The sequence below is a fragment of the Pelophylax lessonae genome, assembly GCF_965119305.1.
Source record: "Pelophylax lessonae genome assembly, chromosome: 1".
NCBI classification, from domain to species: Eukaryota; Metazoa; Chordata; class Amphibia; order Anura; family Ranidae; genus Pelophylax; species Pelophylax lessonae.
The window spans coordinates 756,603,238-756,630,325 of record NC_138768.1 but is presented as its reverse complement, the minus strand read 5'-3'; the positions used below and the strand labels follow the sequence as shown (position 1 = coordinate 756,630,325).

At 43.2% G+C, this 27,088-nt stretch overlaps 1 protein-coding gene across 1 annotated transcript in view; it reads left to right on the top strand.

Annotated features, from left to right (window-relative positions):
• The first annotated feature begins 446 nt into the window (after positions 1-446).
• Positions 447-27,088, top strand: part of WDR19 (WD repeat domain 19) — an 87,991-nt gene continuing 61,349 nt past the window's right edge. Inside the window, exons 1-9 of the mRNA XM_082243513.1 lie at positions 447-536; positions 10,192-10,283; positions 12,962-13,027; positions 17,215-17,340; positions 18,202-18,317; positions 19,731-19,846; positions 20,912-20,992; positions 22,495-22,607; positions 26,292-26,465. Coding sequence (XP_082099639.1) covers positions 531-536; positions 10,192-10,283; positions 12,962-13,027; positions 17,215-17,340; positions 18,202-18,317; positions 19,731-19,846; positions 20,912-20,992; positions 22,495-22,607; positions 26,292-26,465 — 890 coding nt within the window. The 5' untranslated portion in view covers positions 447-530. The remainder of the gene's footprint in view (positions 537-10,191; positions 10,284-12,961; positions 13,028-17,214; positions 17,341-18,201; positions 18,318-19,730; positions 19,847-20,911; positions 20,993-22,494; positions 22,608-26,291; positions 26,466-27,088) is intronic.

Sequence of the window (27,088 nt, the reverse complement as noted above, 5' to 3'; positions counted from 1 at the left end):
ATATGGCCTGGTCATTAAGGGGGTAAAACCTTCTGGTCCAGAAGTGGTTAAATTCATTTGTCCAATTACATTTGAGCCCCTGAAAATGGAAGGACTGTGTATGAAAAAAAGTTTCAAATCTTAAAATTTGTACTTGATATTTATGTTCTTTTTATTTTAGCACATCGATGAATTGACATTTAGATACTGCAAGTGGTTGAAGAAAACAAATAAAGAACGCTCCAATCCTAATCATCTGTGATTTAGGAATGTCTGCACACCAGGGTACATTACACATAGAGCTTGCAGCCATCTTGTCGGCGCCTTACTAATATAATCCTATTGAATAAGTCTTCACTAAAATGGCAGCTTCTGGAGACACATTCAGGAGAACGGTAAACGGACTTCGGAGAAGATTGCTTCACTTGTTGCATGTCTAATGATTGGCTAAGAGGTTACTATGGGAATGTATTGACGCTCCCTACCTTACCGTCCGTGGTTGCCCTGGGTACACGCATGCGCGCTGCGGTAGTGAAGGGGCTTGTTGCAGAATGAAGGTAAGGAGGCCGGGGGTGGTTGGGGTTCGGGGGTCAGTGTGTACCCTGCGCTCATATCCTGTGTTCTATAGGCCGGGGTCACTCCTCCCACCGACATACAGACTCCATCACCACACTGTGTGTACACGGCTGCTCATTGCACCCCAATCCCCGCCTCAGACGATTTGTCCCTGGAAATGATTTCTGTGGGTGAATGACAGATCCGGTCCCTATCCTCCCATTCTATTCATCATCAGTATCTCTATGTACACATTGGGGGAGGGGAGCAACGTGCTCTCATTCCTCATCCATGGAAAACTCTGCATCTATGCAAAAACCTCAGGCACCCCAGTCTAAATCGGGGATCCCCTTCACATCAGAGTCCTCCACACCAGAGTCCTACACCCCCCCCCTTCAAATCAGAGTCCTCCACCTTCACACCAGAATCCTACACCCCCCCCTTCACATCCGAGTCCTCCACACCAGAGTCCTACACCCCCCCCCTTCACATCCGAGTCCTCCACACCAGAGTCCTACACCCCCCCTTCAAATCAGAGTCCTCCACCTCCACACCAGAGTCCTACACCCCCCCTTCACATCAGAGTCCTCCACACCAGAACCCTACACCCCCCCTTCACATCCGAGTCCTCCACACCAGAGTCCTACACCCCCCCTTCACATCAGAGTCCTCCACACCAGAGTCCTACACCCCCCCTTCACATCAGAGTCCTCCACACCAGAGTCCTACACCCCCACTTCACATCAGAGTCCTTCACCTCCCCCCCTTTCACACCAGAGTCCTCCATACCAGAGTCCTCCACACCAGAGTCCTAGACCCCCCCTTAACATCAGAGTCCTCCACCTTCACACCAGAGTCCTACACCACCCCCCCACCTTCACATTAGAGTCCTCCACCCCAACCCTGCTCCACATGAGAGTCCTCTACCGCAACCCCCCCCCCCCTCACATCAGAGTCCTCCACCCAACCTCTCCTTCACATCAAAGTCCTCCACCCCAATCCCCTATAACATCAGAGTCCCCCCCCCTTCACATTATAGTCCTCCACCCCAACCCTGCTCCACATCAGAGCCCTCTACCACAAACCCCCCCCCTCACATCAGAGTCCTCCACCCAACCCCTCCTTCACATCAAAGTCCTCCACCCCAATCCCCTATAACATCAGAGTCCCCCCCCTTCACATTAGAGTCCTCCACCCCAACCCTGCTCCACATCAATCAGAGCCCTCTACCGCAAACCCCCCCCCCCCCTCACATCAGAGTCCTCCTCCCAACCCCTCCTTCACATCAAAGTCCTCCACCCCAACCCCCTATAACATCAGAGTCCCCCCCTTCACATTAGAGTCCTCTAACGCAAACCCCTCCCCCTTTACAGAGTCCTCAGTTCCCCCCCTTTTACATCAGAGTCTTCCATGGCAGTCAGTGGGTGGGAGGCAGAGGTGGTCCAAACAGAGGTGGACTTCTATCCCCTTCTATATGCTGGTGGTGGCCTGAATACCGGTGTCGTGTCGAAAAATGCCCTCCGTCGGATAATGCCCGGGTCGGACTGCGCATGCTCCGTAAGTGACGTCACTCCAGCTGATTTTACCGATCAGCTGGGGTTGGCGCATGCGCAGTCCGTCGGGGGCACAATCCGACAAGAGACAGAGCGGGGAAGAATCTAATGTCAGATTCTGACTCGCTCTGTACGATGATTACACATATGGGACACATTAAAGGGGCACCCTGAAATACTAAAGGGGCACGCCGACTGCAATAATAAAGGGGCACTCTGAATGCAATAATAAAGGGGCACTCTGAATGCAATAATAAAGGGGCACTCTGAATGCAATAATTAAGGGGCACTCTGACCGTGGGTCATAAAGGAGCTATGTGACTGGGACACATAACGGGGCACTCTGATAGGGACACTGATGTAAAGGGGGACTCTGACGGGGACACTGATGTAAAGGGGAACTCTGACTGGGACACTGATGTAAAGGGGGACTCTGACTGGGACACTGATATAAAGGGGGACTCTGATAGGGAAGCACTAGATGTAAAGGAGCACTCTAATGGGGACATGGATGTAAAGGAGGACTCTGACAGGGACACACTGGATGTAAAGAAGGACTCTAACGGGGACACTGGATGTAAAGGGGGACTCTGACGGGGACACTGGATGTAAAGGGGGACTCTGACGGGGACACTGATGTAAAGAGGAACTCTGATGGGTCACTGATGTAAAGGGAGACTCTGGGACACTGATATAAAGGGGGACTCTGATAGGGAAGCACTGGATGTAAAGGAGCACTCTAATGGGGACACGGATGTAAAGGAGGACTCTGACAGGGACACACTGGATGTAAAGGAGGACTCTGATGGAGGCACAGACACAGGCCAAACTACGGCGGGGGGACATGAACTACATGATGGCGGGGACACAGGGTGGATGACGGCAGGGACAGGGGCTGAATGACGGCGGGGACAGAGGCTGAATGACAGGGGGAAACAGGCTGCATGATGAGGGACACACTGATGAGGCACAAATGAGGAGGCACTCATTGGCATGATTTAGGCACAGATGGGCATGAGACACAGGTGGGCATAAATAGGGCAGAGATGGGCATGGATGAGGCAGAGATGGGCATGGATGAGGTAGGGGCGGTGCCCATCGGTGTGTACAGCGTGCAAGGAGAGAGCTAAACCAGACATGCAGTGTTCTGTTGACAAATGATCGCTCTGTCATTGGATGGAGCGATCACATGGTAAATGGCCCTGGCGTTGGCCCTTTAACACAATCCGTGGGAAGCGCGATTCGGATGTCTCTGTACGCCCTCCCAGAATAGGCCGACCACGCTGTAGCCATCATTGGGCTATGCCCTGGTCGACAAGTAGTTAATCCCCATAGTCTTAGCTATCCAATATTACCCGTAAAGCGGGGCTTTGCATTACCTATGTTCTGCAATATTTGGCCAAACTCAATCACCATGCCAGTCTCTGTGAAAATTAGGCATTGCCCCCAAAAAATGTGTGTGGCTACTGGAGGTCCTCTAGTATAAGTTTGTCAAGTATGGTGCCCTGAACCCCCGTGGTTTGGGCTCTACATTTATAGTAGCTTGGCCTGCTATGTTAATCTATTGCAGAGTCTTAGTCTGGAAATTTGAGGGGCTACAGCTAGGACCCCAAATGAGTCCGGGGGCCATATTTGGCACAGAGGTAGGGGGGTCCTTCCTTTACCACCCCAAACATTTTGGGGTTTGTTAGCTCAAAATTTCCTGATCAACTTTTTCAAGGGCCCCTTGAGAGTATGTGGCCCCCGGCCATATGGCACAGCAGGGAGTGCTGGATACCATTGGACTATTCTGCGGTGGTCAGCTAAAGTCTACCCCAATGCAGGTCCCTGTGAAAATAAAGCATTGGCCCCAAACAAATGTATGTGCCAAATTTGGTGCCCCTGAGCACCGTGGTTCGGCTACAACAGGGCCCTACATTTAAGCTAGCCTGGCCCATTATGTTAATCTATGGTGCAGCCGCGATCGGGAATTTGAGGGGCCACAGATCGGGCCCCAAATTAATCCAGAGGCCCAGAGGTAGGTAAGGTCTTCCTTTACCACCTCTACATTTTTGAGGTCGCTAGCCTGAAGTTTTATGGTCAGCTTTTTAGGGGGCCCCTTGGGAGTGTGTGGCCCTCGGGCACTAATGCGGAGTGGGGATTGGTGAGTACTGCAGGAATCTCTGGAGAGTTTGCGGTCTTCGGCCCGTACCATGCAGCAGGGAGTGCTGGATATCGCAGGAATCCCTGGACTCTTAGCTATTCAGCAGTATCTGTATAGCGCTGCTCTGCAGTTCCTGTATTCCATAGTGGTTAGCCAAATCGACCCCTATGCAGGTCCCTGTAACAATTGAGCATTGGTCCTGAAAAAAGCATGTGGCCCCTGCCACGTTTGAGGCCCCTAGCCACCAGGGTTCAGGTACCACTAGGCCCATAATTTAGGTCAGCTTGGTGCTGTATGGCAATCTTCGAGTGGGCACAGTTGCAGGGCCCCAGCTCGGGCACCAAACAAGTCCAGGGGACCATATTTGGCACAGTTGTAGGGGAGATCTTCCTTTACCACTCTGAAAATGTTGGAGTAGCTAGCCTGAAATTTTCTGGTCAACTTTTTCAGGGGCCTCTTGGGAGTGTGTGGCCCTGGGGCAGTACCGTGGAGAAGGGACTGCTGGAAACCATATTAATCTCAATATTCTTAGCTATCCAATGTTACCTGCGGAGCTATGTTAATCCATGACTCTGATGGGGGTGGGAATTGGAAGGGCCACAGCCCAGGCCCTGAAAGAGTCCAGGTTCCCTGAACATGTTTGGGGCCCACGCTGTGGCCCCTCCAAAATTCCCTACTGCGCCATATATTACCATAGGCTAGGCCAAACTAGCCTAAATCTAGGGCCCCACGGTAGCGGAACGATGTTGCCCAGGGGCACCAAACTTGGTATAGGGTTACTAGAGGACCCCCAGGGGCCACAACATTTTTTTGGGGCCAATGCTTAATTTTCATGAGGACCTTCATGGGGGTGGAATTTGCCCAACCACCGCAGGACATAGGAACTGCAGAGCCAGGCTCTGCAAATATTGTTAAATAGCTAAGAGTCCAGAGATTCCTGCAGTACTCACCATTCCCCACTCCGCATTAGTGCCCGAGGGCCACACACTCCCAAGGGGCCCCCTAAAAAGCTGACCATAAAACTTCAGGCTAGCGACCTCAAAAATGTAGTGGTGGTAAAGGAAGACCTTACCTACCTCTGGGCCTCTGGATTAATTTGGGGCCCGATCTGTGGCCCCTCAAATTCCCGATCGCGGCTGCACCATAGATTAACATAATGGGCCAGGCTAGCTTAAATGTAGGGCCCTGTGGTAGCCGAACTACGGTGCTCAGGGGCACCAAATTTGGCACATACATTTGTTTGGGGCCAATGCTTTATTTTCACAGGGACCTGCATTGGGGTAGACTTTAGCTGACCACCGCAGAATAGTCCAATGGTATCCAGCACTCCCTGCTGTGCCATATGGCCCGGGGGCCACATACTCTCAAGGGGCCCTAGAAAAAGTTGATCAGGAAATTTTGAGCTAACAAACCCCAAAATGTTTGGGGTTGTAAAGGAAGGACCCCCCTACCTCTGTGCCAAATATGGCCCCCGGACTCATTTGGGGTCCTAGCTGTAGCCCCTCAAATTTCCAGACCAAGACTCTGCAATAGATTAACATAGCAGGCCAAGCTACTATAAATGTAGAGCCCAAACCACGGGGGTTCAGGGCACCATACTTGACAAACTTATACTAGAGGACCTCCAGTAGCCACACACATTTTTTGGGGGCAATGCCTAATTTTCACAGAGACTGGCATGGTGATTGAGTTTGGCCAAATATTGCAGAACATAGGTAATGCAAAGCCCCGCTTTACGGGTAATATCGGATAGCTAAGACTATGGGGATTAACTACTTGTCGACCAGGGCATAGCCCAATGATGGCTACAGCGTGGTCGGCCTATTCTGGGAGGGCGTACAGAGACATCCGAATCACGCTTCCCACGGATTGTGTTAAAGGGCCAACGACAGGGGCCATTTACCATGTGATCGCTCCATCCAATGACAGAGCGATCATTTGTCAACAGAACGCTGCATGTCTGGTTTAGCTCTCTCCTCGCACACTGTACACACCGATGGGCACCGCCCCTACCTCATCCATGCCCATCTCTGCCTCATCCATGCCCATCTCTGCCCTATTTATGCCCACCTGTGTCTCATGCCCATCTGTGCCTAAATCATGCCAATGAGTGCCTCCTCATTTGTGCCTCATCAGTGTGTCCCTCATCATGCAGCCTGTTTCCCCCTGTCATTCAGCCTCTGTCCCCGCCGTCATTCAGCCCCTGTCCCTGCCGTCATCCACCCTGTGTCCCCGCCGTCATGCAGTTCATGTCCCCCCGCCGTAGTTTGGCCTGTGTCTGTGCCTCCGTCAGAGTCCTCCTTTACATCCAGTGTGTCCCTGTCAGAGTCCTCCTTTACATCCGTGTCCCCATTAGAGTGCTCCTTTACATCCAGTGCTTCCCTATCAGAGTCCCCCTTTATATCAGTGTCCCAGAGTCTCCCTTTACATCAGTGACCCATCAGAGTTCCTCTTTACATCAGTGTCCCCGTCAGAGTCCCCCTTTACATCCAGTGTCCCTGTTAGAGTCCTTCTTTACATCCAGTGTGTCCCTGTCAGAGTCCTCCTTTACATCCGTGTCCCCATTAGAGTGCTCCTTTACATCTAGTGCTTCCCTATCAGAGTCCCCCTTTATATCAGTGTCCCAGTCAGAGTTCCCCTTTACATCAGTGTCCCCGTCAGAGTCCCCCTTTACATCAGTGTCCCTATCAGAGTGCCCCGCTATGTGTCCCAGTCACATAGCTCCTTTATGACCCACGGTCAGAGTGCCCCTTTATTATTGCATTCAGAGTGCCCCTTTATTATTGCATTCAGAGTGCCCCTTTATTATTGCAGTCGGCGTGCCCCTTTAGTATTCCAGAGTGCCCTTTTATTTTTGCAGTCGGCGTGCCCCTTTAGTATTTCAGGGTGCCCCTTTAATGTGTCCCATATGTGTACTGATCGTACAGAGCCAGATAGAATCTGACATTAGATTCTTCCCCGCTCTGTCTCTCGTCGAGAAATGCCCCCAACGGACTGCGCACGCGCTACAGAGCGAGTCAGAATCTGACATTAGATTCTTCCCCGCTCTGTCTCTTGTCGGATTGTGCCCCCGACGGACTGCGCACGCGCCAACCCCAGCTGATCGGTAAAATCAGCTGGAGTGACGTCACTTACGGAGCATGCGCAGTCCGACCCGGGCATTATCCGACAAGACAGGTGTCAGGTGACAGGTGATCAGGCCGTCCCCGATTACAATCATTGCCATTCATTTGGCAAGCCTGCAGCCCACGATTAGCGACCTCGGTATCCGCTGTATCGCTTTTCTTACCTCCCTGTGCACACCTAGATAAAGACTTTATCTCATCCCCGCTAATGCATGGAACGGAGACACTGCTTCCTGATGGGACCTGCATTTCTTGGCCACACAGCTTGTACTCTCCCAATCTGCCTTCACTTACTGTTCATTTCTCTTTTCTGTAAACCTTTGAAAAATCAATAAACTGTGAAAGAAAAAGTCACTCAAATCAGCAACTGGTTCTTCATAGCAATGGCTTCCTCCTGTACATGATATATACACCTGTAAGGGTGCTTAGCACATTGAACCACAGGCCTTAACTAATCTTCCCCAACAACAATAGCGTTTTTATGCCCCACAGCAATCACATATACAATCATACATGCAACCATACATACAACCACATACACAACCATACATACATACAACCACATATACAATCATACATAAAATCATACAGTACATACAACCACATACACAACCATACATACAACCATACATACAACCACATATAAAATCATACATACAACCTTTATATACAACCACATATAAAATCATACATACAACCTTATATACAACCACATATACAATCATACATACAACCATATATACAATCATATATACAACCACATATACAATCATATATTCAACCACATATACAATCATACATACAACCATATATACAATCATATATACAACCACATATACAATCATACATACAACCATATATACAATCATATATACAACCACATATACAATCATATATACAACCACAGATACAATCATACATACAACCACATATACAACCATACATACAACCATATATTCAACCACATATACAATCATACATACAACCACATATACAACCATACATACAACCACATATACAATCATACATACAACCATATATACAATCATACATACAACCACATATACAATCATACATACAACCATATATACAATCATATATGCAACCACAGATACAATCATACATACAACCATATACAGTATACAATCATATATACAATCATACATACAACCACATATACAATCATATATACAACTATATATACAACCACATAAACAATCATATATACAACCATACATACAACCACATATACTATCATACATACAACCATATATACAATCATACATACAACCGCATTTACAACCATACAATCATATATAAAAAAATATCCTTTTCAGCCCTGACAGTAACAGTCTGATCACAGTTTACAATTACAGTGCCTTCATACCCCTTGAAGTTTTCCACATTTTGTCTTCCAACCAAAAACGTGAATGTATTTTATTGGGATTTTATGTGATAGACCAACAAGTGAAAGGGAACTAATAAATGGTTTACAAATAAATATGTGAAAAGTGTGGCGTGCATTTGTATTCAGCCCCCCGGAGTCAATACTTTGTAGAGCCACCTTTTACTGCAATTACAGCTGCAAGTCTTTTTGGGGATGTCTCTACCAGCTTTTCACATCTAGAGGGTGACATTTTTTCCCATTCTTCTTTGCAAAAAAGCTCAAGCTCTGTCAGATTGGATGGAGAGCGTCTGAGAACAGCAATTTTCAAGTCTTGCCACAGATTCTCAATTGGATTTAGGTCTGGACTTTGGCTGGAATTTTCTAACACATGAATATGCTTTGATCTAAACCATTCCATTGTAGCTCTGGCTGTATGTTTAGGGCCATTGTTCTGCTGGAAGGTGAACCTCCACCCCAGTCTCAAGTTTTTTGCAGACTCTATTTATTTGGCTCCATCCATCTTCCCATCAACTCTGACCAGCTTACCTGTCCCTGCTTAAGAAAATCATCCCACAACATGATGCTGCCACCACCATGTTTCACGGTGGGGATGGTGTGTTCATCAGGGTGATGTGCAGTGTTAGTTTTCCGCAAAACGTGTTTTGCTTTTAGGCCAAAAAGTTCAAATTTGGTCTCATCTGACCAGAGCACCTTCTTCCACACGTTTGTTGTGTCCCCCACATGGCTTCTCGCAAACTTCAAACGGGACTTCTTTTCAACAATGTCTTTCTTCTTGCCACTCTTCCATAACGGCCAGATTTGTGGAGTGCATGGCTAATCGTTTTGCGGAGAGTTCTCCCAGCGGTGCTGTGGACCTCTGCAGCTCCTCCAGAGTTACCATGGGCCTCTTGGCTGCTTCGCTGATTAATGCTCTCCTTGCCCAGCCAGTCAGTTTTAGGTGGACGGCCATGTCTTGTGGGAAACCTGTGGGTTTCCCTGCATCCAATTCGCATGTCAGGAGCCTGTGGTCGGCTCTCAATGGATCATGGGAAACCTGTGGTTTTCCCCGCATCCAATTTGCATGTCAGGAGCCTGTGGCCGGCTCTCAATGGATCATGGGAAACCTGTGGTTTTCCCCGCATCCTATTTGCATGTCAGGAGCCTGTGGCCAGGTCTCAATGGATCCGGCTCACACAGCTCCAAGACGGCTGCGTAGCGAATTGCACAGGAGTCCTGTGCGTCTTCTGGTCTGTTTCAGGTCTGAATTCAGCCAAAAATTCAGACTAAAATCGGACCTAATACAGTGAACAGGGACGCACCAGACTCCTGCTGTGAGCCGCTCCACACGGAGGTGTGAGCCGGCCTTAGTCCTGGACTTTTAAACTGATGCTTTGATCTGTTCATATTTTGTAAAGTGCTTTTTTAAAGAATTTTGTTTGTGTTTTCCAGCGGGTATTTTCTTTGGCTGAAAAGGGCTTGCTTGGACATCCCATTCAATATGTCTGGCAGAAGACATTAGGAAATTACATTGTGGTTACAGGGTAAGCATATAATTATAATACAACTGCTTGGCTTTAAAGGAGAAGTATGACAAAACCTTTTATGGCTATACTCCTGTAATTTATATGACATCAGGTTAAAGCCCTCTGGGGGCAGATGCCACAGAGCCAGTCCAGGCTCTGCAGGGATCCCAACAATATTATCAGATGTCTGACTGGCAGCTGGCTCAGCCTCTCATTGCACCACTGAGAGCCTGAGCCAGCTGCTTCCACACCCTCCGCAGTCTGGCGCTCCAAAGAGCACTAGAGGAGCAGAACACAGAGCGGTGAATGACAGTCACAGCTCTGTGTTTAGAGTGGTCCTGAGAACTGAGCAATCAGTGGCCTTTGATTGCTCAGTTCTCGGTGTAGAGGCAGCGGGGGACAGCATCAGAATCGAACCCCACACTTCTCTTTTAATAAAACAATGTGCTAAGGGTAGTGATCCAGAGCAATGTATCAGAAGTTGACATTCATTCTGCTTGGACACTATACATACAGGGGCCTCTCAAAAAAATAAAATATCATCGAAAAGTTAATTTATTTCAGTAATTCAATTAAAACTGTGATACTCCTATATTTTATATAGATGCGTTACACACAGAGTGATATATTTCAAGCATTTCTTTCTTTTAGTTTTGATGATTATGGCTTACAGCTAATGGAAACCCAAAATTCAGTATATCAGAAAATTAGAATATTACGTAAGACCAATAAAAAAAAAAGGATTATTAATACAGAAATGTTGGCTTGGTTTGTCCATTTACAGTATAGTATTCACTCAATACTTGGTCGGGGCTCCTTTTGCATGAATTACTGTATCAGTGCTGCATGGCATGGAGGCGATCAGCCTGTGGCACTGCTGAGGTGTTATGGAAGCCCAGGCTTCTTTGATAACGGCTTTCAGCTCATCTGAATTGTTGGGTCTCTGGTGTCTCTTATCTTCCTCTTGAGAATACCCCACAGATTCTCTATGGGGTTTAGGTCAGGTGAGTTTAATGGCCAATCAAGCACAGTAATACATGACCAAACCCAACAATGCAGATGAGCTGAAAGCCGCTATTATAGCAACCTGGGCTTCTATAACACATCAGCAGTGGCACAGACTGATCACCTCCATGCCAAGCCACATCGATGCAGTAATTCTTGCAAAAAGAAGCCCCGACCAAGTATTGAGTACATAATATACTGTACATGGACATACTTTTCAGTAAGCCAACATTTCTGTATTAAAAATCCTTTTTGTTATTGGTCTTATGTAATATTCTGATTTTCCAAGATACTGAATTTTGGGTTTTCACTAGCTGTAAGCCATAATCATCAAATTTAAAAGAAAAAAATGCTTGAACTATGTCACTCTATGTGTAACGCATCTACATAAAATATATAAAGTTTTACTTTTTGAATTGAATTACTCAAATAAATCACCTTTTTGATAATATTCTAATTTTATGAGATGCACCTGTACATGCAGCTTGTTGGTGCTTAACAGCACATACAATTTTAGCTTTTATTAGAAAATTAAGGAGGAACTATAGTAGCTCTGGTGCATTTGATGTACCTATTATAAATTGTAATTTTGCATACATACTTTTATTAATTCTGCATGTTGGACTGTCTATAAGAAAGTCAAAAACCTAGATCTACACTGCTACAATCCCAATTCCAAAAAAGTCGGGATGCTGTTTAAAACGTACATAATAACAGAGTGCAATGATTTGCACATCTCATGAACTCATATTTTATTCACAATAGAAAATAGAAAATAAATATATCAAATGTTTAAACTGAGAAAATGTACCATTTAAAGAAAACAAATTAGGTAATTTTAAAATTGATGTCAGAAACACATCTCAAAAAAGTTGGGACAGGGCAACAAAAAGCTGACAAAGTAAATAGTATTAACAAGAAAGAGCTGGAAAAAACATTTTTGTATCTAAATAGGTTAATTGGCATAAGGTCAGTAACATGATTGGGTATAATAGGAACATCTTAGAGAATCCGAGTGTCTCAGAAATAAAGATGGGCAGAGGGCAGAGGCTAACCAATCTGTAAAAAAGTTGCATCTTAAAAATCAAAGAACAATTTCTGAATTATGTTCCTCAACATAAAAATGCAAAGACATTAACTATATCATCATCTACAGTACATATCAAAATATCCTGAGAATCTGGAGAAATCTCTGTGCGCCAGGGACAAGGCTGAAACGCAATATTGGAAACCCATGATAATTGGGCCCTCTGTGGGCAGCTCCCCCCTCGGCCCCCATAATACCTACCTAAGCCCGATCTCAATCCAGCAATGTGCATGAGAGCAGCAGCTCTCCCGGGTCTCATTGGCAGAGACGTACCATTGGTTCCCACTGCTGTCAATCATACCCAGTGAGGAGGGAGTGTGGGGTGGGGCCAAACCACACTCTCTGTGTCTTCTGGACACAGAGAGCAGGGCTCGGGAGCGAGCACGCACGAGTGCCCCCATAACAAGCAGCTTGCTATGGGGGCACTCAGCAGTAGGAGGGGCTGAGAGGAGGATCGGGATGCTCTGTACAAAATCATTGCAAAGAGCAGGTATAACATGTTCGTGATTTTTTTTTCTTTAATTTGCCTTTACAAACCCTTTAATTAGGTATTAAGAATGTTAACAGTGTTGTTGTCTCTATGCATTTTATTTTATATCTCTAGAGCGGATCATACAGTGAAAATCTATGATCGGCATGGCCAAAAGAAAGATGAAATCAACTTACCCGGGTAATAGGATCATTTATATTTTAATTATTATCTTTTTATTTTATATTTCTATCTATCTATCTATCTATCTATCTATCTATCTATCTATCTATCTATCTATCTATCTATTTCCTTTTTAGCTTGTTTTTGCTATATATGTTTTACTGTACAATTGTATAATACAAGGAAAGATGAGTGTAGGTTGAAAGATCACGGTGTAAGCTGCCAACAACCAAACCCAAAAGGGTTAAAGAATGAAATGTGTGCAAGAGGGGTTGTGAACGGCGCTACCGTGTTAAAAGCATAAATACATTTTGTGAGTAAATGTCATAAATAGTGGTATAAAAATCATAAGGAATATATACAAAATATATATATAAAATTAAAAGTGCTGAATGTGCTGTTTTTTAATAAGGTATAACTTATAAAGTGCACATGTGACTCATGGTTTTCCAAAAACCAGTTTTAGTGAGAGTACATACTCTGTGCCTTTAACCACTTAAGCCCCGGAGGATTTGGCTGCTAAAGGACCAGGGGTTTTTTTGCGATTTTTTACTGCGTGACTTTAACGGACAATTGCGCGGTCGTGCGACGCTGTACCTAAACGAATTTGACGTCCTTTTTTTCCCACAAACAGAGCTTTCTTTTGGTGGTATTTGATCACCTGTGCGATTTTTTGATCACGCGCTATAAACAAAAAAAGAGCGTAAATTTTGCAAAAATAACAATATTTTTCACATTTTTTTATATGAAATTCCCCAAAAAAAAAAGTAAAAATCAAAATTTTTTAACATTTTTCGGCCAATTTGTTTTATGCTACCTATGTTTGGTAAAAAAAATCGCAAAAAGCGTATTTTGATTGGTTTGCGCAAAAGTTATCGCGTTTACTAACAAAGAGAAAGATTTTTGTCATTTTTGGTGTTTTTTTTTTTAACGCGTAATGGCGGCGATCTGCGATTTTTTTTTCGGTACTGCGACATTGCGGCGGACAGATCGGACCCTTGACTGACATTTTTGACACTTTTGGGGTTACCAGTGACATTACTGCAGTAATCAGTGCTATACATATGCACTGTTACTGCAAAAATGACACTGGCAGGGAAGGGGTTAACTTTATTGGGAAGGGAGGGGTTAAGTGTGTCCTAGGGGCGTGCTTTCTACTGTGTAGGGACATTGCTATTGGTGTAAAAGCAAAGATCAACCGTTCTACATAGTAGAACGGTCAGATCTTTACTTTTACACAGGGAGAACTGACAGGCAGCTTGTTTACACAAGCTGCTCTGTCTTTCTCCCTTCACAGGAGCGATCGTAGTGTGGCCGGCGGACATCGAGTCCGCCGGTCACACGCACTGACTTGCCTGTGAACGAGCCGCGGCGGGCGCGCGCCTCGGCGGGCGCGCGCCCGCTCGCTATAGGCTCGCAAGTCAGTGACAGGCGAGTGACGTACCGATACGTCACTCTGCCTGGCCGGGGCTGACCGCCGCAGTATATAGTCGTGCGGCGGTCGGCAACCGGTTAAAATTGCAAATAACAAAGTGCAGAGTGCTGATGCAGAAAAAAGACACAAAACTAAAGACAAGACGGTGATTTTTTATTTTCCATTAAAGGAGTGACCTGTTTAAAGACAGGTTTAAAGTGATTGTGCACAATAAAGAAATCTTAAACCCTCTCTGCTTTGGTGAACAAAAGTGAAAAGATAGATTTTAAAGCCATTCAATGCAAGCAATTTGCGGGTAAATCAGAAGAAATCTGGGTTGCAGATACCTGCGTGGCCGCTAGGTGTCGCACCCTATATACAACCTGGTGAGTCTTTTTTATAGTGGATATCGTCTAGGGGCTCCTTCACTCCCTCTGATTTCCTGAAGTGTGGTCCTCAAAGAAAAATACAGAGAGGGGAACCCCCTGGTACCATATCACAAACGTGTATAGAAAAAATGTATAGTAACTCACAGGGAAGAATCAGGCTGTCCTCGATCAGTGGTGGTGTACGCCGGGAAGCTTCCGCATTCCACGGCTCTGGCTCCGGAAATGACGTAATGACGTCGAAGACTCCGCCCTACCGGTTTCGTCGATAGACGTCTACTTAGAGCGGCGTCAACGTACTAACTTCCCGGCCATTAAATAGCATCCCATCTCCTAGCAACAACACGGCCTCCCCCGCCGCCATATTGGTGCTGACAGCCGAAGCTGGTCCGAGGCCATCTTATGCCTCAATGCAATGCCCGCCTCGCTGTCAATGGTAGGAGTGTTAGGCTATTCATTCATCATTTCAGGGACAGCCTGTTCGGATCACTATATTGATTAAAGATTAAACTTTATTGGTGACAAAATATAAGAACTGTAAGAATGTTAAAAAATTGTAAAAAAATTCTTTTAAAATTGTGAAAAAATTAAAAACATGTAATTGACGATAGTTTTAATTTAGGGACTGGGGAAAGAAAAAAAAAATCTTTCCCCAGTCCCTAAATTAAAACTTTCTCTTCTGAGAAAAGACATTTACCAGTGTTTTAGTACTTTTTATTAAAAAAGATATTATAGTAGATAATATCGTCAATTACATGTTTTTAATTTTTTCACAATTTTAAAAGAATTTTTTTACAATTTTTTAACATTCTTACAGTTCTTATATTTTGTCACCAATAAAGTTTAATTTTTAATCGATATAGTGATCCGAACAGGCTGTCCCTGAAATGATGAATGAATAGCCTAACACTCCTACCATTGACAGCGAGGCGGGCATTGCATTGAGGCATAAGATGGCCTCGGTCCAGCTTCGGCTGTCAGCACCAATATGGCGGCGGGGGGAGGCCGTGTTGTTGCTAGGAGATGGGATGCTATTTAATGGCCGGGAAGTTAGTACGTTGACGCCGCTCCAAGTAGACGTCTATCGACGAAACCGGTAGGGCGGAGTCTTCGACGTCATTACGTCATTTCCGGAGCCAGAGCCGTGGAACACGGAAGCTTCCCGGCGTACACCACCACTGATCGAGGACAGCCTGATTCTTCCCTGTGAGTTACTATATGTTTTTTCTATACACGTTTGCGATATGGTACCAGGGGGTTCCCCTCTCTGTATTTTTCTTTGAGGACCACACTTCAGGAAATCAGAGGGAGTGAAGGAGCCCCTAGACGATATCCACTATAGAAAAGACTCACCAGGTTGTATATAGGGTGTGACACCTAGCGGCCACGCAGGTATCTGCAACCCAGATTTCTTCTGATTTACCCGCAAATTGCGTGCATTGAATGGCTTTAAAATCTATCTTTTCACTTTTGTTCACCAAAGCACAGAGGGTTTAAGATTTCTTTATTGTGCACAATCACTTTAAACCTGTCTTTAAACAGGTCACTCCTTTAATGGAAAATAAAAAATCACCGTCTTGTCTTTAGTTTTGTGTCTTTTTTTCTGCATCAGCACTCTGCACTTTGTTATTTGCAATTTTAAAGGCACAGAGTATGTACTCTCACTAAAACTGGTTTTTGAAAAACCATGAGTCACATGTGCACTTTATAAGTTATACCTTATTAAAAAACAGCACATTCAGCACTTTTAATTTTAATCATACACTTGACTCTAATCCTACAAAACACCCTGACTTTGTGCAAGTGCACAAAGTGTGTGAGTGTAAGGCCCCTTTCACACAGACAGACCGTTCAGATCCGCCTGTCCGTTTTTTTGGCGGATCTGAACGGTCCCCCCATGCATCTCTATGGGGGACCGGATATCAGCGGAGACATGTCCGCTGACATCTGATCCAATCCGTCAAATCTGGACGGATGGAAACCCTATTTTCCATCTGTCCAGCGGATCGGATTGGATGGGATCAGATGAGAACGGACCGACGGTCCGTTCCCATCCGATTTCCCCCATAGCAATGCATGGGGACCTGACAGCTGTGTCTCCGCACACAGCGCGGAGACACAGCTGTCATCCTGCTCAGCGGGGGATCGCCGGCTCGATCCCCCGCTGAGAAAAACGGAATCCGTCCGGCGGACGTATAGTGTGAAAGGGGCCTAAGAATTGATGCTGGTTTGAAGCCAAAAAGTAGTCACACCAGATATTGATTTGATTTAGATTTTTTTTTCTGTTTGCTCACTTTGCATTTTGTACATTAATAAAAATAAACAATTACAATATATATTTTTGAAAGCATTCTAATATACAGAGTTATATTAAGTCTTATAATCTGAATTTCATCCTTACTTAGCTCATGTGTGTCCATGGACTGGGACAAAGATGGAAATGCCTTGGCTGTTGTTGCTGATAAGTCTAGTTCCATATACATGTGGGATCCTAATACATGTAAAACCAGCCAGTTAGACAGTGGTATGAGGTAAGGATGATTTGCTTTAGATCTTAGATTTCTTGCTTTCGTGTGTAATTTGTACAATTGTTTAATAATTCTTTATCAAAATGGCTACCGCATGAAGCAGAACGTGCTGACCATATAGGAGAAATTTTCCTAGTGTGATCATAATACTATTTTAAGGCTTAAAGGGGAATTAACAAAGGTTTTATACACATATTTTTAATCATTATGGTCAGAGGTAAAAAAGAAATAAAAATTGTCACCCATAGTGATTTGGAAATCTTTTGCTGTGCAAAGCCAAAACATTTTTAATATCTTGAATACAGTATGGAATAGTTAAAACCTCTGTTGGATTTCTTTGCCATCTGTGTTCCATTGGGGAGAACTCCCTTCACTTCCTGTCCTATAGACTCAACATAAAGTCATCTCTCCAACTGTCTCTTAGACAGCTGTCACTTGAACAAGTGCCCCATTGGAAGATTTTCTCTCTAGTCTCTTGTTCTGGTGATAACTCAGAATTTTGAATCTCCCCTTACTTTTAGTCCCACTAGCACTGAGAGAGAGCGAACCTCCCCGGGAAAGTCACACAACCGAACAGCGGTTCTAACAATTTCCTACTTTTTTTTAGGTCACAGCACATTCTTTTCAATGGCACCCATTCAAATCAGTACAACTTAAGGTCGCAGCAACCTTAAAAAGGTGCCTGCACTGCTTTGATGCAACTTTGATCCAGAGAGTGTAAAGTCAGATCAAAGTCACGCTGGAAATCGTGCAACTTTGGAGTTGCTCTAATGTGAATGGAGCCTTAATATAAAAATTAACCTAAACTTGTTCTAGTTTCCCTTCATACACAGTCATATATCAATACTGTTTCTCTTCCTTTAGAGATCAGATGGCTTACCTTCTGTGGTCCAAGGCTGGTTCGTTGCTAGCTGTAGGGACATCCAAAGGGAATTTACTGATTTACAACCTGCAGACGTCTCGGAAAGTACCTGTGCTTGGTAAGACTGCAAAATATTTGTGACTTTATAATAGACATATCTTGTCTTAGTCTCTTCAGTGTTTGGAGGGAAAAAGGAAGATAGGATTGAAACCTGTAAATACATCATGGGTATAAATAAGGGTAAGGAGGGCAGTATTTTCAGTATGAAGTCAAGAGCAGGAACACTAGGACAAGACCTTAGTCTAGCAGAAGGAAAGTTCAAAACTAATCTTAGAATGCATTATTTCACTGAAAGAGTAGTTGATGCTTGAAATAGACTTCCAGCAGAGGTAGTAAATCAGTTAACAGTAAGCGGATTCAAACATACTTGGGACAAACATAGATCTATGCTCAGACAAAAAAAATAAATAAATAAAATACAAAAAATAAAAAATATATAAATATTAAAAAAAAAAAAAAAAAATATTGCAGGCTTGATGGACCACTTGGTCTTTTTTCTGATGTCACTCCTCTATATTTCTATATTGTGGCAGGAATTTTATGTACTAAAAATACTCATAGAGAATAGACAAAGTTTTCTTCTGTTGCTGACATTTTTGCAGGAACAAACAACAACTGGATTGTCTATAGGTACTTCCAAACTCATTGTTGACAGATTTTGAAGAAAACGGTTACTGACCAGGTTGGAAATGTTTCCTGTCACCCCTTATAGTTAGGCTAGGTACATACATGAAGTCTGGGCTGAACAAAAAAAAGTGAGAGGTCGCTATACTAACTTAGCAATGTTAGTGCACTGATCTCCCCCGCTTTGCTGTTGTGTTCACCCACCCCACCAGAACACACTGATTAGTGCTGGCAGCCATTGGCTGCCAGTGCTAATCGGCTTCTGGTTGGATGCTGGTTTTTCCAGCAAGACCGTTCAACAGATTGGCTTTTGTCAGACAGGCAGCTGTACACACTGGGTGGATTTACTAAAACTGGAGAGTGCAAAATTTGTTACAGCTGTGCATGGTAGCCAATCAGCTTCTAACTTCAACTTGTCCAATTAGGCTTTGACAAATAAAACTGGGGGCTGATTGGTTTGTATGCAGAGCTGCATTAGATTTAGCATTTTCCAGTTTTCGTAAATCAACCCCACTGTCTGAATGTCGTCCAGTTCCTGCTGAACGAGCTGATGTTCAGATCTTGTGTACCCAGCTTTAGGGTAGACCTACTTGAGTGTTCCTCACCCAAACCTCATATTACATGCTGAATCGAGGGTGAGATTGGGTTGATTATGCCCACAATAACTGGAAATAGATATGGGTAAAAATACAGAAATTATTACTACAAATTCATAATGATTTTCATGACGGTATATTGATGTTATTGGACATAAATGTTTTTTTTTAATAAAGGAACAGATGATGTGGGGCTAAAATGGCTGGCAGTTCTTACTGGTAATCTGAATCATTGACTTGACTTTCTGCAGGTAAACACACTAAACGCATCACCTGTGGGTGCTGGAGCTCTCAGAATTTACTTGCACTGGGTGGGGAAGATAAAATGATCACTATCAGCAATCAGGAAGGAGACACAATCAGACAGGTAAGTCACAGTTTGTCAGTAATATTCTACTCATCCAGCTTACCTATAATACATGTCTGTCTAGAACCCCCTATTAATAGATGTAGTGGAAAATCATTAGGAGCTGAAATTAATGAATGGATCTGCCTTTAGGTTAATCCAAATGTGCCTATAACCACAAATCAGATTTCAGCCACCATTTACCACTGTAGGATGTCATTTAGAAACTTGATCCTGATCGTTTCTTTATAGATATTGCTGACAGATTCTAATCAGATATTTTATCTTCAGACGAGGTAATGTACAGTCCCTTGCCATTTAAAGTAAACTTGTGGGCACATTTAAGTTAAAAATGACTTTCGCATTGTACCACCATGTACCTTCACAATTTTTTTACATAGTTCTCACAGAGTGCAGAAACTTAGGGCACTCTGACATGCAAATAAAGTCCATTTCCCATAGTCAGTTATTTGTCCCCCCTCCCGCACTTTAGTATTGGCTATTAAGGCCATCATCATAATGGTGTACCAATAGTGAGGCATGGGAGGGCCAAACATGATTATCACAAGAGCTGATTGCTTTAGACATTGACTCTCATTATCTTCCCGAGATTTGTTCTCATGTTCTTTTCTCCATTTTTAATAATTCAGCCCAAAAGGTTTGTGTTTCCCATAACAACAAATCTGCTTTCCACCATAATTTTCCAGGTCATGTTGGAAATTAACAGCTTAAATCTGATTGGTTGCTGGCTATAGACAACGCTTATTATAATGGTAGTAATACATGGGATGTGGCTGGCTAGAGTCAGCATGTAGGAGAGCAGTCACATCTTAACCCCATGTAAACTCCAAGTCAGCCCATGAAGCTTCTGCAGGGCTAGCTCTCTGCTCCTGGTGGCTGAAGACAGCTGCGGGGAAGCAAAGGGAGGGTAAGTATAAGCTAGAGGTAGAGATGCATTAAAGTGAATCTGTTGCTTTGGAATTCTGATTTTTACTTTAAGGACAACTTACAGGAGTTAACAGAAAGATAACCATAGTAAAAAAAAAAAAAACTGGTGAGTCAATAAATGGTATTTTTGGTTTACAGACCTCAGTGAGAATGGAGCCAAGCGACATCCAGTTCTCTGTTATGAAGACAGATGAAAGATCATCACAAGGCGAGAGCACAGTAAGATTTAAAGCAACAATGTTACTTTTTTTCCATGAAATCTTCATTATTTGTGAAACCTATTGTTTTAAATAAATTATAAATGACATACTTCTTCTATAGTAGGGTCTCACTTTCTAGTAGCCTGTATGACAAGCTCTGCTGACTAATAGAAATATCAGTATATCCTTTCTTTACTTCATCCTTTAGCTTTTTTCTTTTGTATCCAAGTATCTAATGTAAGCGTAGGTACAGAATTTTTTTTCAGACAGAAATTTTGCTGCACAGGATAATTAGTGAAATCTGCTGAACATAAACTTTCCATAGGGTTTTCCTGTGCGCTGTCTCAGTACTGTGTGATGGGCAGAGAAAGAGATTTTTACTGACATCTGTTACCAGAAGCTGGATTTGCAGAAGTTGCTGACAGTTTTTTAATAGATGCTCAAGCTTTTTTCTTAAGCTTGCATTCCACCTCTACTGAATGGATATTCATTGCGTTTAATAAGGATAAAGCATTATCAGAAGGACAATAGAGCTTAGTAATTTGTAGGTGTCCAATTCTATGTTGTTTCTTTCCTAATTTGGGTAATAGTATTTTTTTTTTCACTCCTATTTTTAAATATTTTTGTGAATATTATGTCATACAAAGGCACATTTCTACATTAATAATTTAAACTGTATGGACAAGACTCTGTGGATACCTGACCATCATACCTACAGTATATGAGTTTGTTGGAAAGCTTTCCGCAAGATTTGGAGTTTACCATAAGAGCATTTGTGATTTTGTGATGTCTGGTACTGATGTTAGACCTAGACAGGTCTTTTTGTGCGACCTCTGTAATTGGCATTCCAGTTCATCATGAGTGAGGTTAAATGCCTGGTACACATCATGAGCTCGGGAGGAGGTCGCTGTACTAACGATGCTATTTTAGTACAGCTATCTCCCCGCTGAGCTATTGTGTTCTGACAGGCCAGAACGTATTGGTCAGTGCTCGCAGCCAGATGTTTTTCTGGTATTCCTGTTCTACAGAAGCCAGACAGACTGCTGTACACACGGACTAAATATTTGTCTTATGTTTACCAGGCCTAAGCTAGGGCTCTCTGTAGGCCATTCTAACTTTTCTGTGCCAAACTTACAATACAATGTCTATATGGACCTAGCTATGCACACACAGATACGGTCATGCTGTTATAGAGAAGTCTCTTCCCTAAACTGTTGCCACAAACTTAGAAACACGCAATTGTCTAAAATGTATTTGTACTATGTGCTGTAGCATTAGCAGTACTCTTCACTGGCAACACTGAAACTAAGTAGCTTGATGGGGTGTCCACATACTTTTGGCCATATATGTGATGGTCAGATGTTCACAAACCTTTGGCTTTATCTTGTAAGGTGACAATTGCATTGCTCACATAACATAAAATTATACTATTTGCAATGTTCACGGTTGTACACAGTTTTGATTGATTATTATTATTTTTCTTTCTTTTTATCTAATACCATCTTTTCTGCCTGTTCCCAGGTAAGCGTTGTTGTTGGAAAGAAAACCTTGTTCCTGTTCAATCTGAATGATCCAGACAATCCTATAGAACTGGCCTTTCAGCAGCGCTATGGAGCCATTGTGTCCCACAAATGGTAAAAAAATATAACAATGTATTTACAGCTTTCCACTGGAATACTGCAGATCAAACATAGGAGTTCGGAGCTGGTGGAGCACGATCAAAATGAATGAGCTGTGGGGGGAAGCCAGGAGTGGATCTGTCAAAGTCTCTGTGTTCATTTGGTAGAAAGAACTCCATGTGGTCATTCAGGCTACACATCCCATCTTCATTCTTTGAATGGTTTGTAAAATGCAATCCACAGCTTACGTACCCCAGTGGAATATAACAGACAGTGTATAGCAATATCATCTCTCTGTTTTAAATAAGCCCCAATGTCATAACAAAGGTAAAATTAGTGGGTTTCATATAATGAGTCCAATCCAGCCCAAATTATTTTATTATGTAATTTTGTTTTGGATAGAGCACAGATGGCTTAAAGCCCCTATAAGATTTTTATTGCCCTTTGTGCCCCTAAAGGGAAGATTTCCAAAGCGATGAAAGACTTCTACACCTTATAGGGGAGGGAGAATCTCCATAGTGGGGTTACAAACAGAAAAAATGAAAATCCTATGCTCTGAAAATATCTTTACACACTAATTACCTGGCATGTGACTCAGCTTTGGTTCACACTGGTGCTTTGACTATTTCAGTGCGATTTAAAAGCTGCACATCAGTTAAATATGCACTCCCGATTTTACTGCAGCTTGCGACTTCATTTAACAGAAGTCTATGCAAGTCCCAATGAAATCGGTAAAAAGTATTGCAGGAACCTTTTTCATATTCGCTGCGACATGAGTTGTGGTGATAGGAAGGATTCCATTCCTGGCAAGGGGGTGCGACTTGTCATGCCATTTGGAACTGTGAAATCGCATGACAAGTCACACCGGTGTGAACAGGGGCTAATGATACAATAAAATTGATTTTTTTTTTATTAAAATCTGTATTTTTGTATCATAAACAGTTGACTGCTGTCCGTGATACCTTTTTATTTGCACTAACATCCAAATTTTCAGGACAAGCTTCTTTTTTTTTTTTTAAATCAGATTTTATTTAACGGAATTTTTAATCATTAAAAAAAAAAATACAGACATAACATACAAGACAAGTCATACAGTCATTGAGAGAAGAATTCAAAAAGGCCCAAACAGTACTAATACACAAAGTCTTAGCAGAATGTTAATAAGACAATCTTTGTGGATATGATATATAAAATGTGGACATAACAGAGGAATGCGGAATCATCAATTTGCCAGATCACAAGCTTTCTGAACAATAAAAAACAGTCTTCTCCAAAGCCCTTACATTCTACCCCACCACCAAATTGTATAATTTACAGTTATTCTCAGATATGGAGGAACTCTTCAGGAGACTTGGGCACAAATAATATTTTCACAGAAATGAAAGCAATCCCATGACAATAGACTGTGAAAAAAAGAAAAAGAGCAGCAACTTCACACCTCCACAAGGACGTAACCCCAACCTGGACACCTATATTGACAGGTTCAAACTGTGAATATCTGATATCCACCCATGCAAAATAATTTTTTTATAGTCTTTTATGCAATAATCATTACCATCAAACTAGCAGATAAAGGGTAAGAGGTTGTTGTGGTGGATAAAAACAAATATATACGAGAGGTCCAGAGGTACCTGGCAAATGGCACTTTTCCACTGCAAGTATCGGCTCGGCTCCACTCGGCCCTGCTTGGCTCGGTTTGGTTTTCCACTGCATGGTGCCGCATGGTACAGTGTTGGAACGGTTCCGTACGGTTTGCTTTTCCACTAAAGCAGTAAGTGGGTGGGATAACAACGATTCTCTGACCAATCAGTGGCTAGTAGTGACAAACAATCAAGGCTGCATGCAAAGGATTGTGGGATATGGTACCGGTACGGCCCTCTTGGAACCACAACCGAGGTGGTACTGTTTAAGCGAGCCGTACCGTTCGTTTCCATGTAGTGGAAAAGCGCCGCCGTACCGTACCGAACCGTTCCAACACCGTACCATGCGGTACCATGCAGTGGAAAAGCGCAAAAGCGAGCCGAACCGTTCGGTTCCATGCAGTGGAAAAGCGCTATTATTATAACCAACTGGCTTGTGATCTGACCCAAGGTTTTACTCAAAAATGAAAAGGTCTCATTAAAACACTACCAACCTACCTACTTTCAGAACATGTCAGTGTGATCCCGGATAATCCAGAAATTGGGGACTTCAACATACTGCTCAAGATCCACAAGCCAGGAAACCAGGCAGACCTTTCATAACATGTATGAACACACTTACTGAACCATTAGTCACAAATACTGCTAATTTCCTGCAAGATACAACTCATTTTCTTAACAAGATTAACAATATACAGCAATTATTACCAAACACACTTCGTCACTGTGAATGTAGAATCTCTCTACAGTAACTACCCTCACAAGGATGGGATTGCTGCCTGTCACAGATTTTTATCATCCTCACCAAACCACAAATACAGCCTCGAAGATGTTTACACAGCTTGTTGAATTCATTCTGACACAAAACTACTTCACTTTCAATAATGACATCTATCTTCAGTGTATGGGTAACTCTATGGGAAGTAAAATGACATCCCAATATGCAAATTTCTTTATGGCTGACCTGGAGGACAAATTCCTTAATATCATTCCTGTGTATGTTTGTTTAACATTTTGCTAAAATTTTGTGTATTAGTACTACTTGAACATTGAAGAAGAGGGTACACCCGAAAGCTTATCCTGAAAATTTGAATGTTACTATAAATAGGAAATTGATCATAGATAGTATTTAATTGTTTTTGCTGCATGTGCACTAATACCTCTACAATCATCTCAAGTATTTTTTGTATAAATCTTTACTGTATATTTTTCATAAAATCTCCTGTATACAAGGACTGTCTTTACTCATAGCCTTTCTTTCTGTTTTCCACAGCAACGTTACATAATGTGAAATTCAAGCCGTGGGTGGCCTTTTCAGCATGCTCCCTCCTGACATCCTGCGATCTGAAAATCAAAGGAGTTGGGAGGAAAATTCTTGCCCAAACAGTACTTGCATCCAATCAGATCCAGGCACTGTTAGGGTATTTTAACATCTGTCAGATTTCAATAGCCAAAAGGGGAGATTTCTCTATGCATGTTGTTTAGGATGTAAGGTGAATCAACAGATTCTCTTATCCAGCCCTGCAGGGCTGACCAAGAAACATCTTACAGTGTATAGCCAGCTTAAGGGGTTAATATAGACAGGAGGGAAGACAGAGCAGCGCCTTCTAAGTGCAGCAAGACATTTATTGAAGTATGTGCAGCAGTATTACACTCACATTTAGTCGGTGAATAAGATGCAGTTAGTCAAGTAATGTTGATCATCAGGAGCATCACTGGAGCGGGTCCTGGTGGTGGAGGCAGTGGATCCCTGTGAGAGCGGCAGGGGGGGTTCCTCCGTGTGTACAGGGACGGCCTCGGTGGTGTCCGTGGGCTCCCCGTCAACTGGTGGAACGCTGGCACTCGTGGGTCCTGGGATCCTGACGTCACTTCTGGCGGTGATGCGGGATGCTACGGCCTTGTGTTGGCTTAGTTTGTATCTGTGTGAATTTTCCAACAAGGTCACGTAAGGCATTTATGGTAGAAGTTTGCAAACCAGAGAACTATGGGTATGCTTTGATGGTATAATGAAGAAGTGTTTGATTGCTATATTTGAGGTTTGTTCATTGTATTTGACCAGGTATGGTGATGGCTACATCATGATTGGCTTCTCCCTTGGCTTCTTTGTGGTGATTTCCACACATATGAGTGAGATTGGTCAAGAGCTGTTCCAGGCGAGCAACCACAAAGATAATCTAACCAGCATTGCCATTTCACAGTCACTGAACAAAGCTGCATCTTGTGGTGACAACAAGTAAGTGAAAGAGTTTTTCCAAACCATCCATTTATCCTTATGTGCATTGACTGCTGGCTACAGCATCATTCCAAGTTTACACTCAGGACTAAGAAGGCTGTTAAAATCAGCCCTGGACTATAAAATGGTAGGGTCGAGATTTTGGTATTCACCGGAACTTTTACCAAGCATGATAGAAAAATAAAGTTTTTGAATTTGTATCACTGCTGTCTGAAGAGTACTTAGACAACGGTGACCTTTTCTGCTTTATTCATGACTGCCTGATACTGAACATCCTACGGGGCTTAGCATCAGCTCTCTGGTAATAATTATACTCTGTCACAGTTTATCTACTTTTACAAAAAAAGAAAAAAAGTTCCCCACAGGGTGGGACTGTAGCGACCTACAAGTGGAAGTCAAAAAAGTATTTTTTTTTTTATTAAATAGATTGTCATCCTTGTATATCAGGGATGAGACCTACTTTGTAATCCGAACCTATATCCCCCCATTTTCCCTTTTTCCATCTACTTTTACATATGCCTGAGTTGCCATAGTGCCACCCGGGACCTGTTTACAATGAGCTCTGGCATATAGTGCTCTTATATTCCATTTATTTTTATTCCCCCAGAGTTTGCCATGTTGCA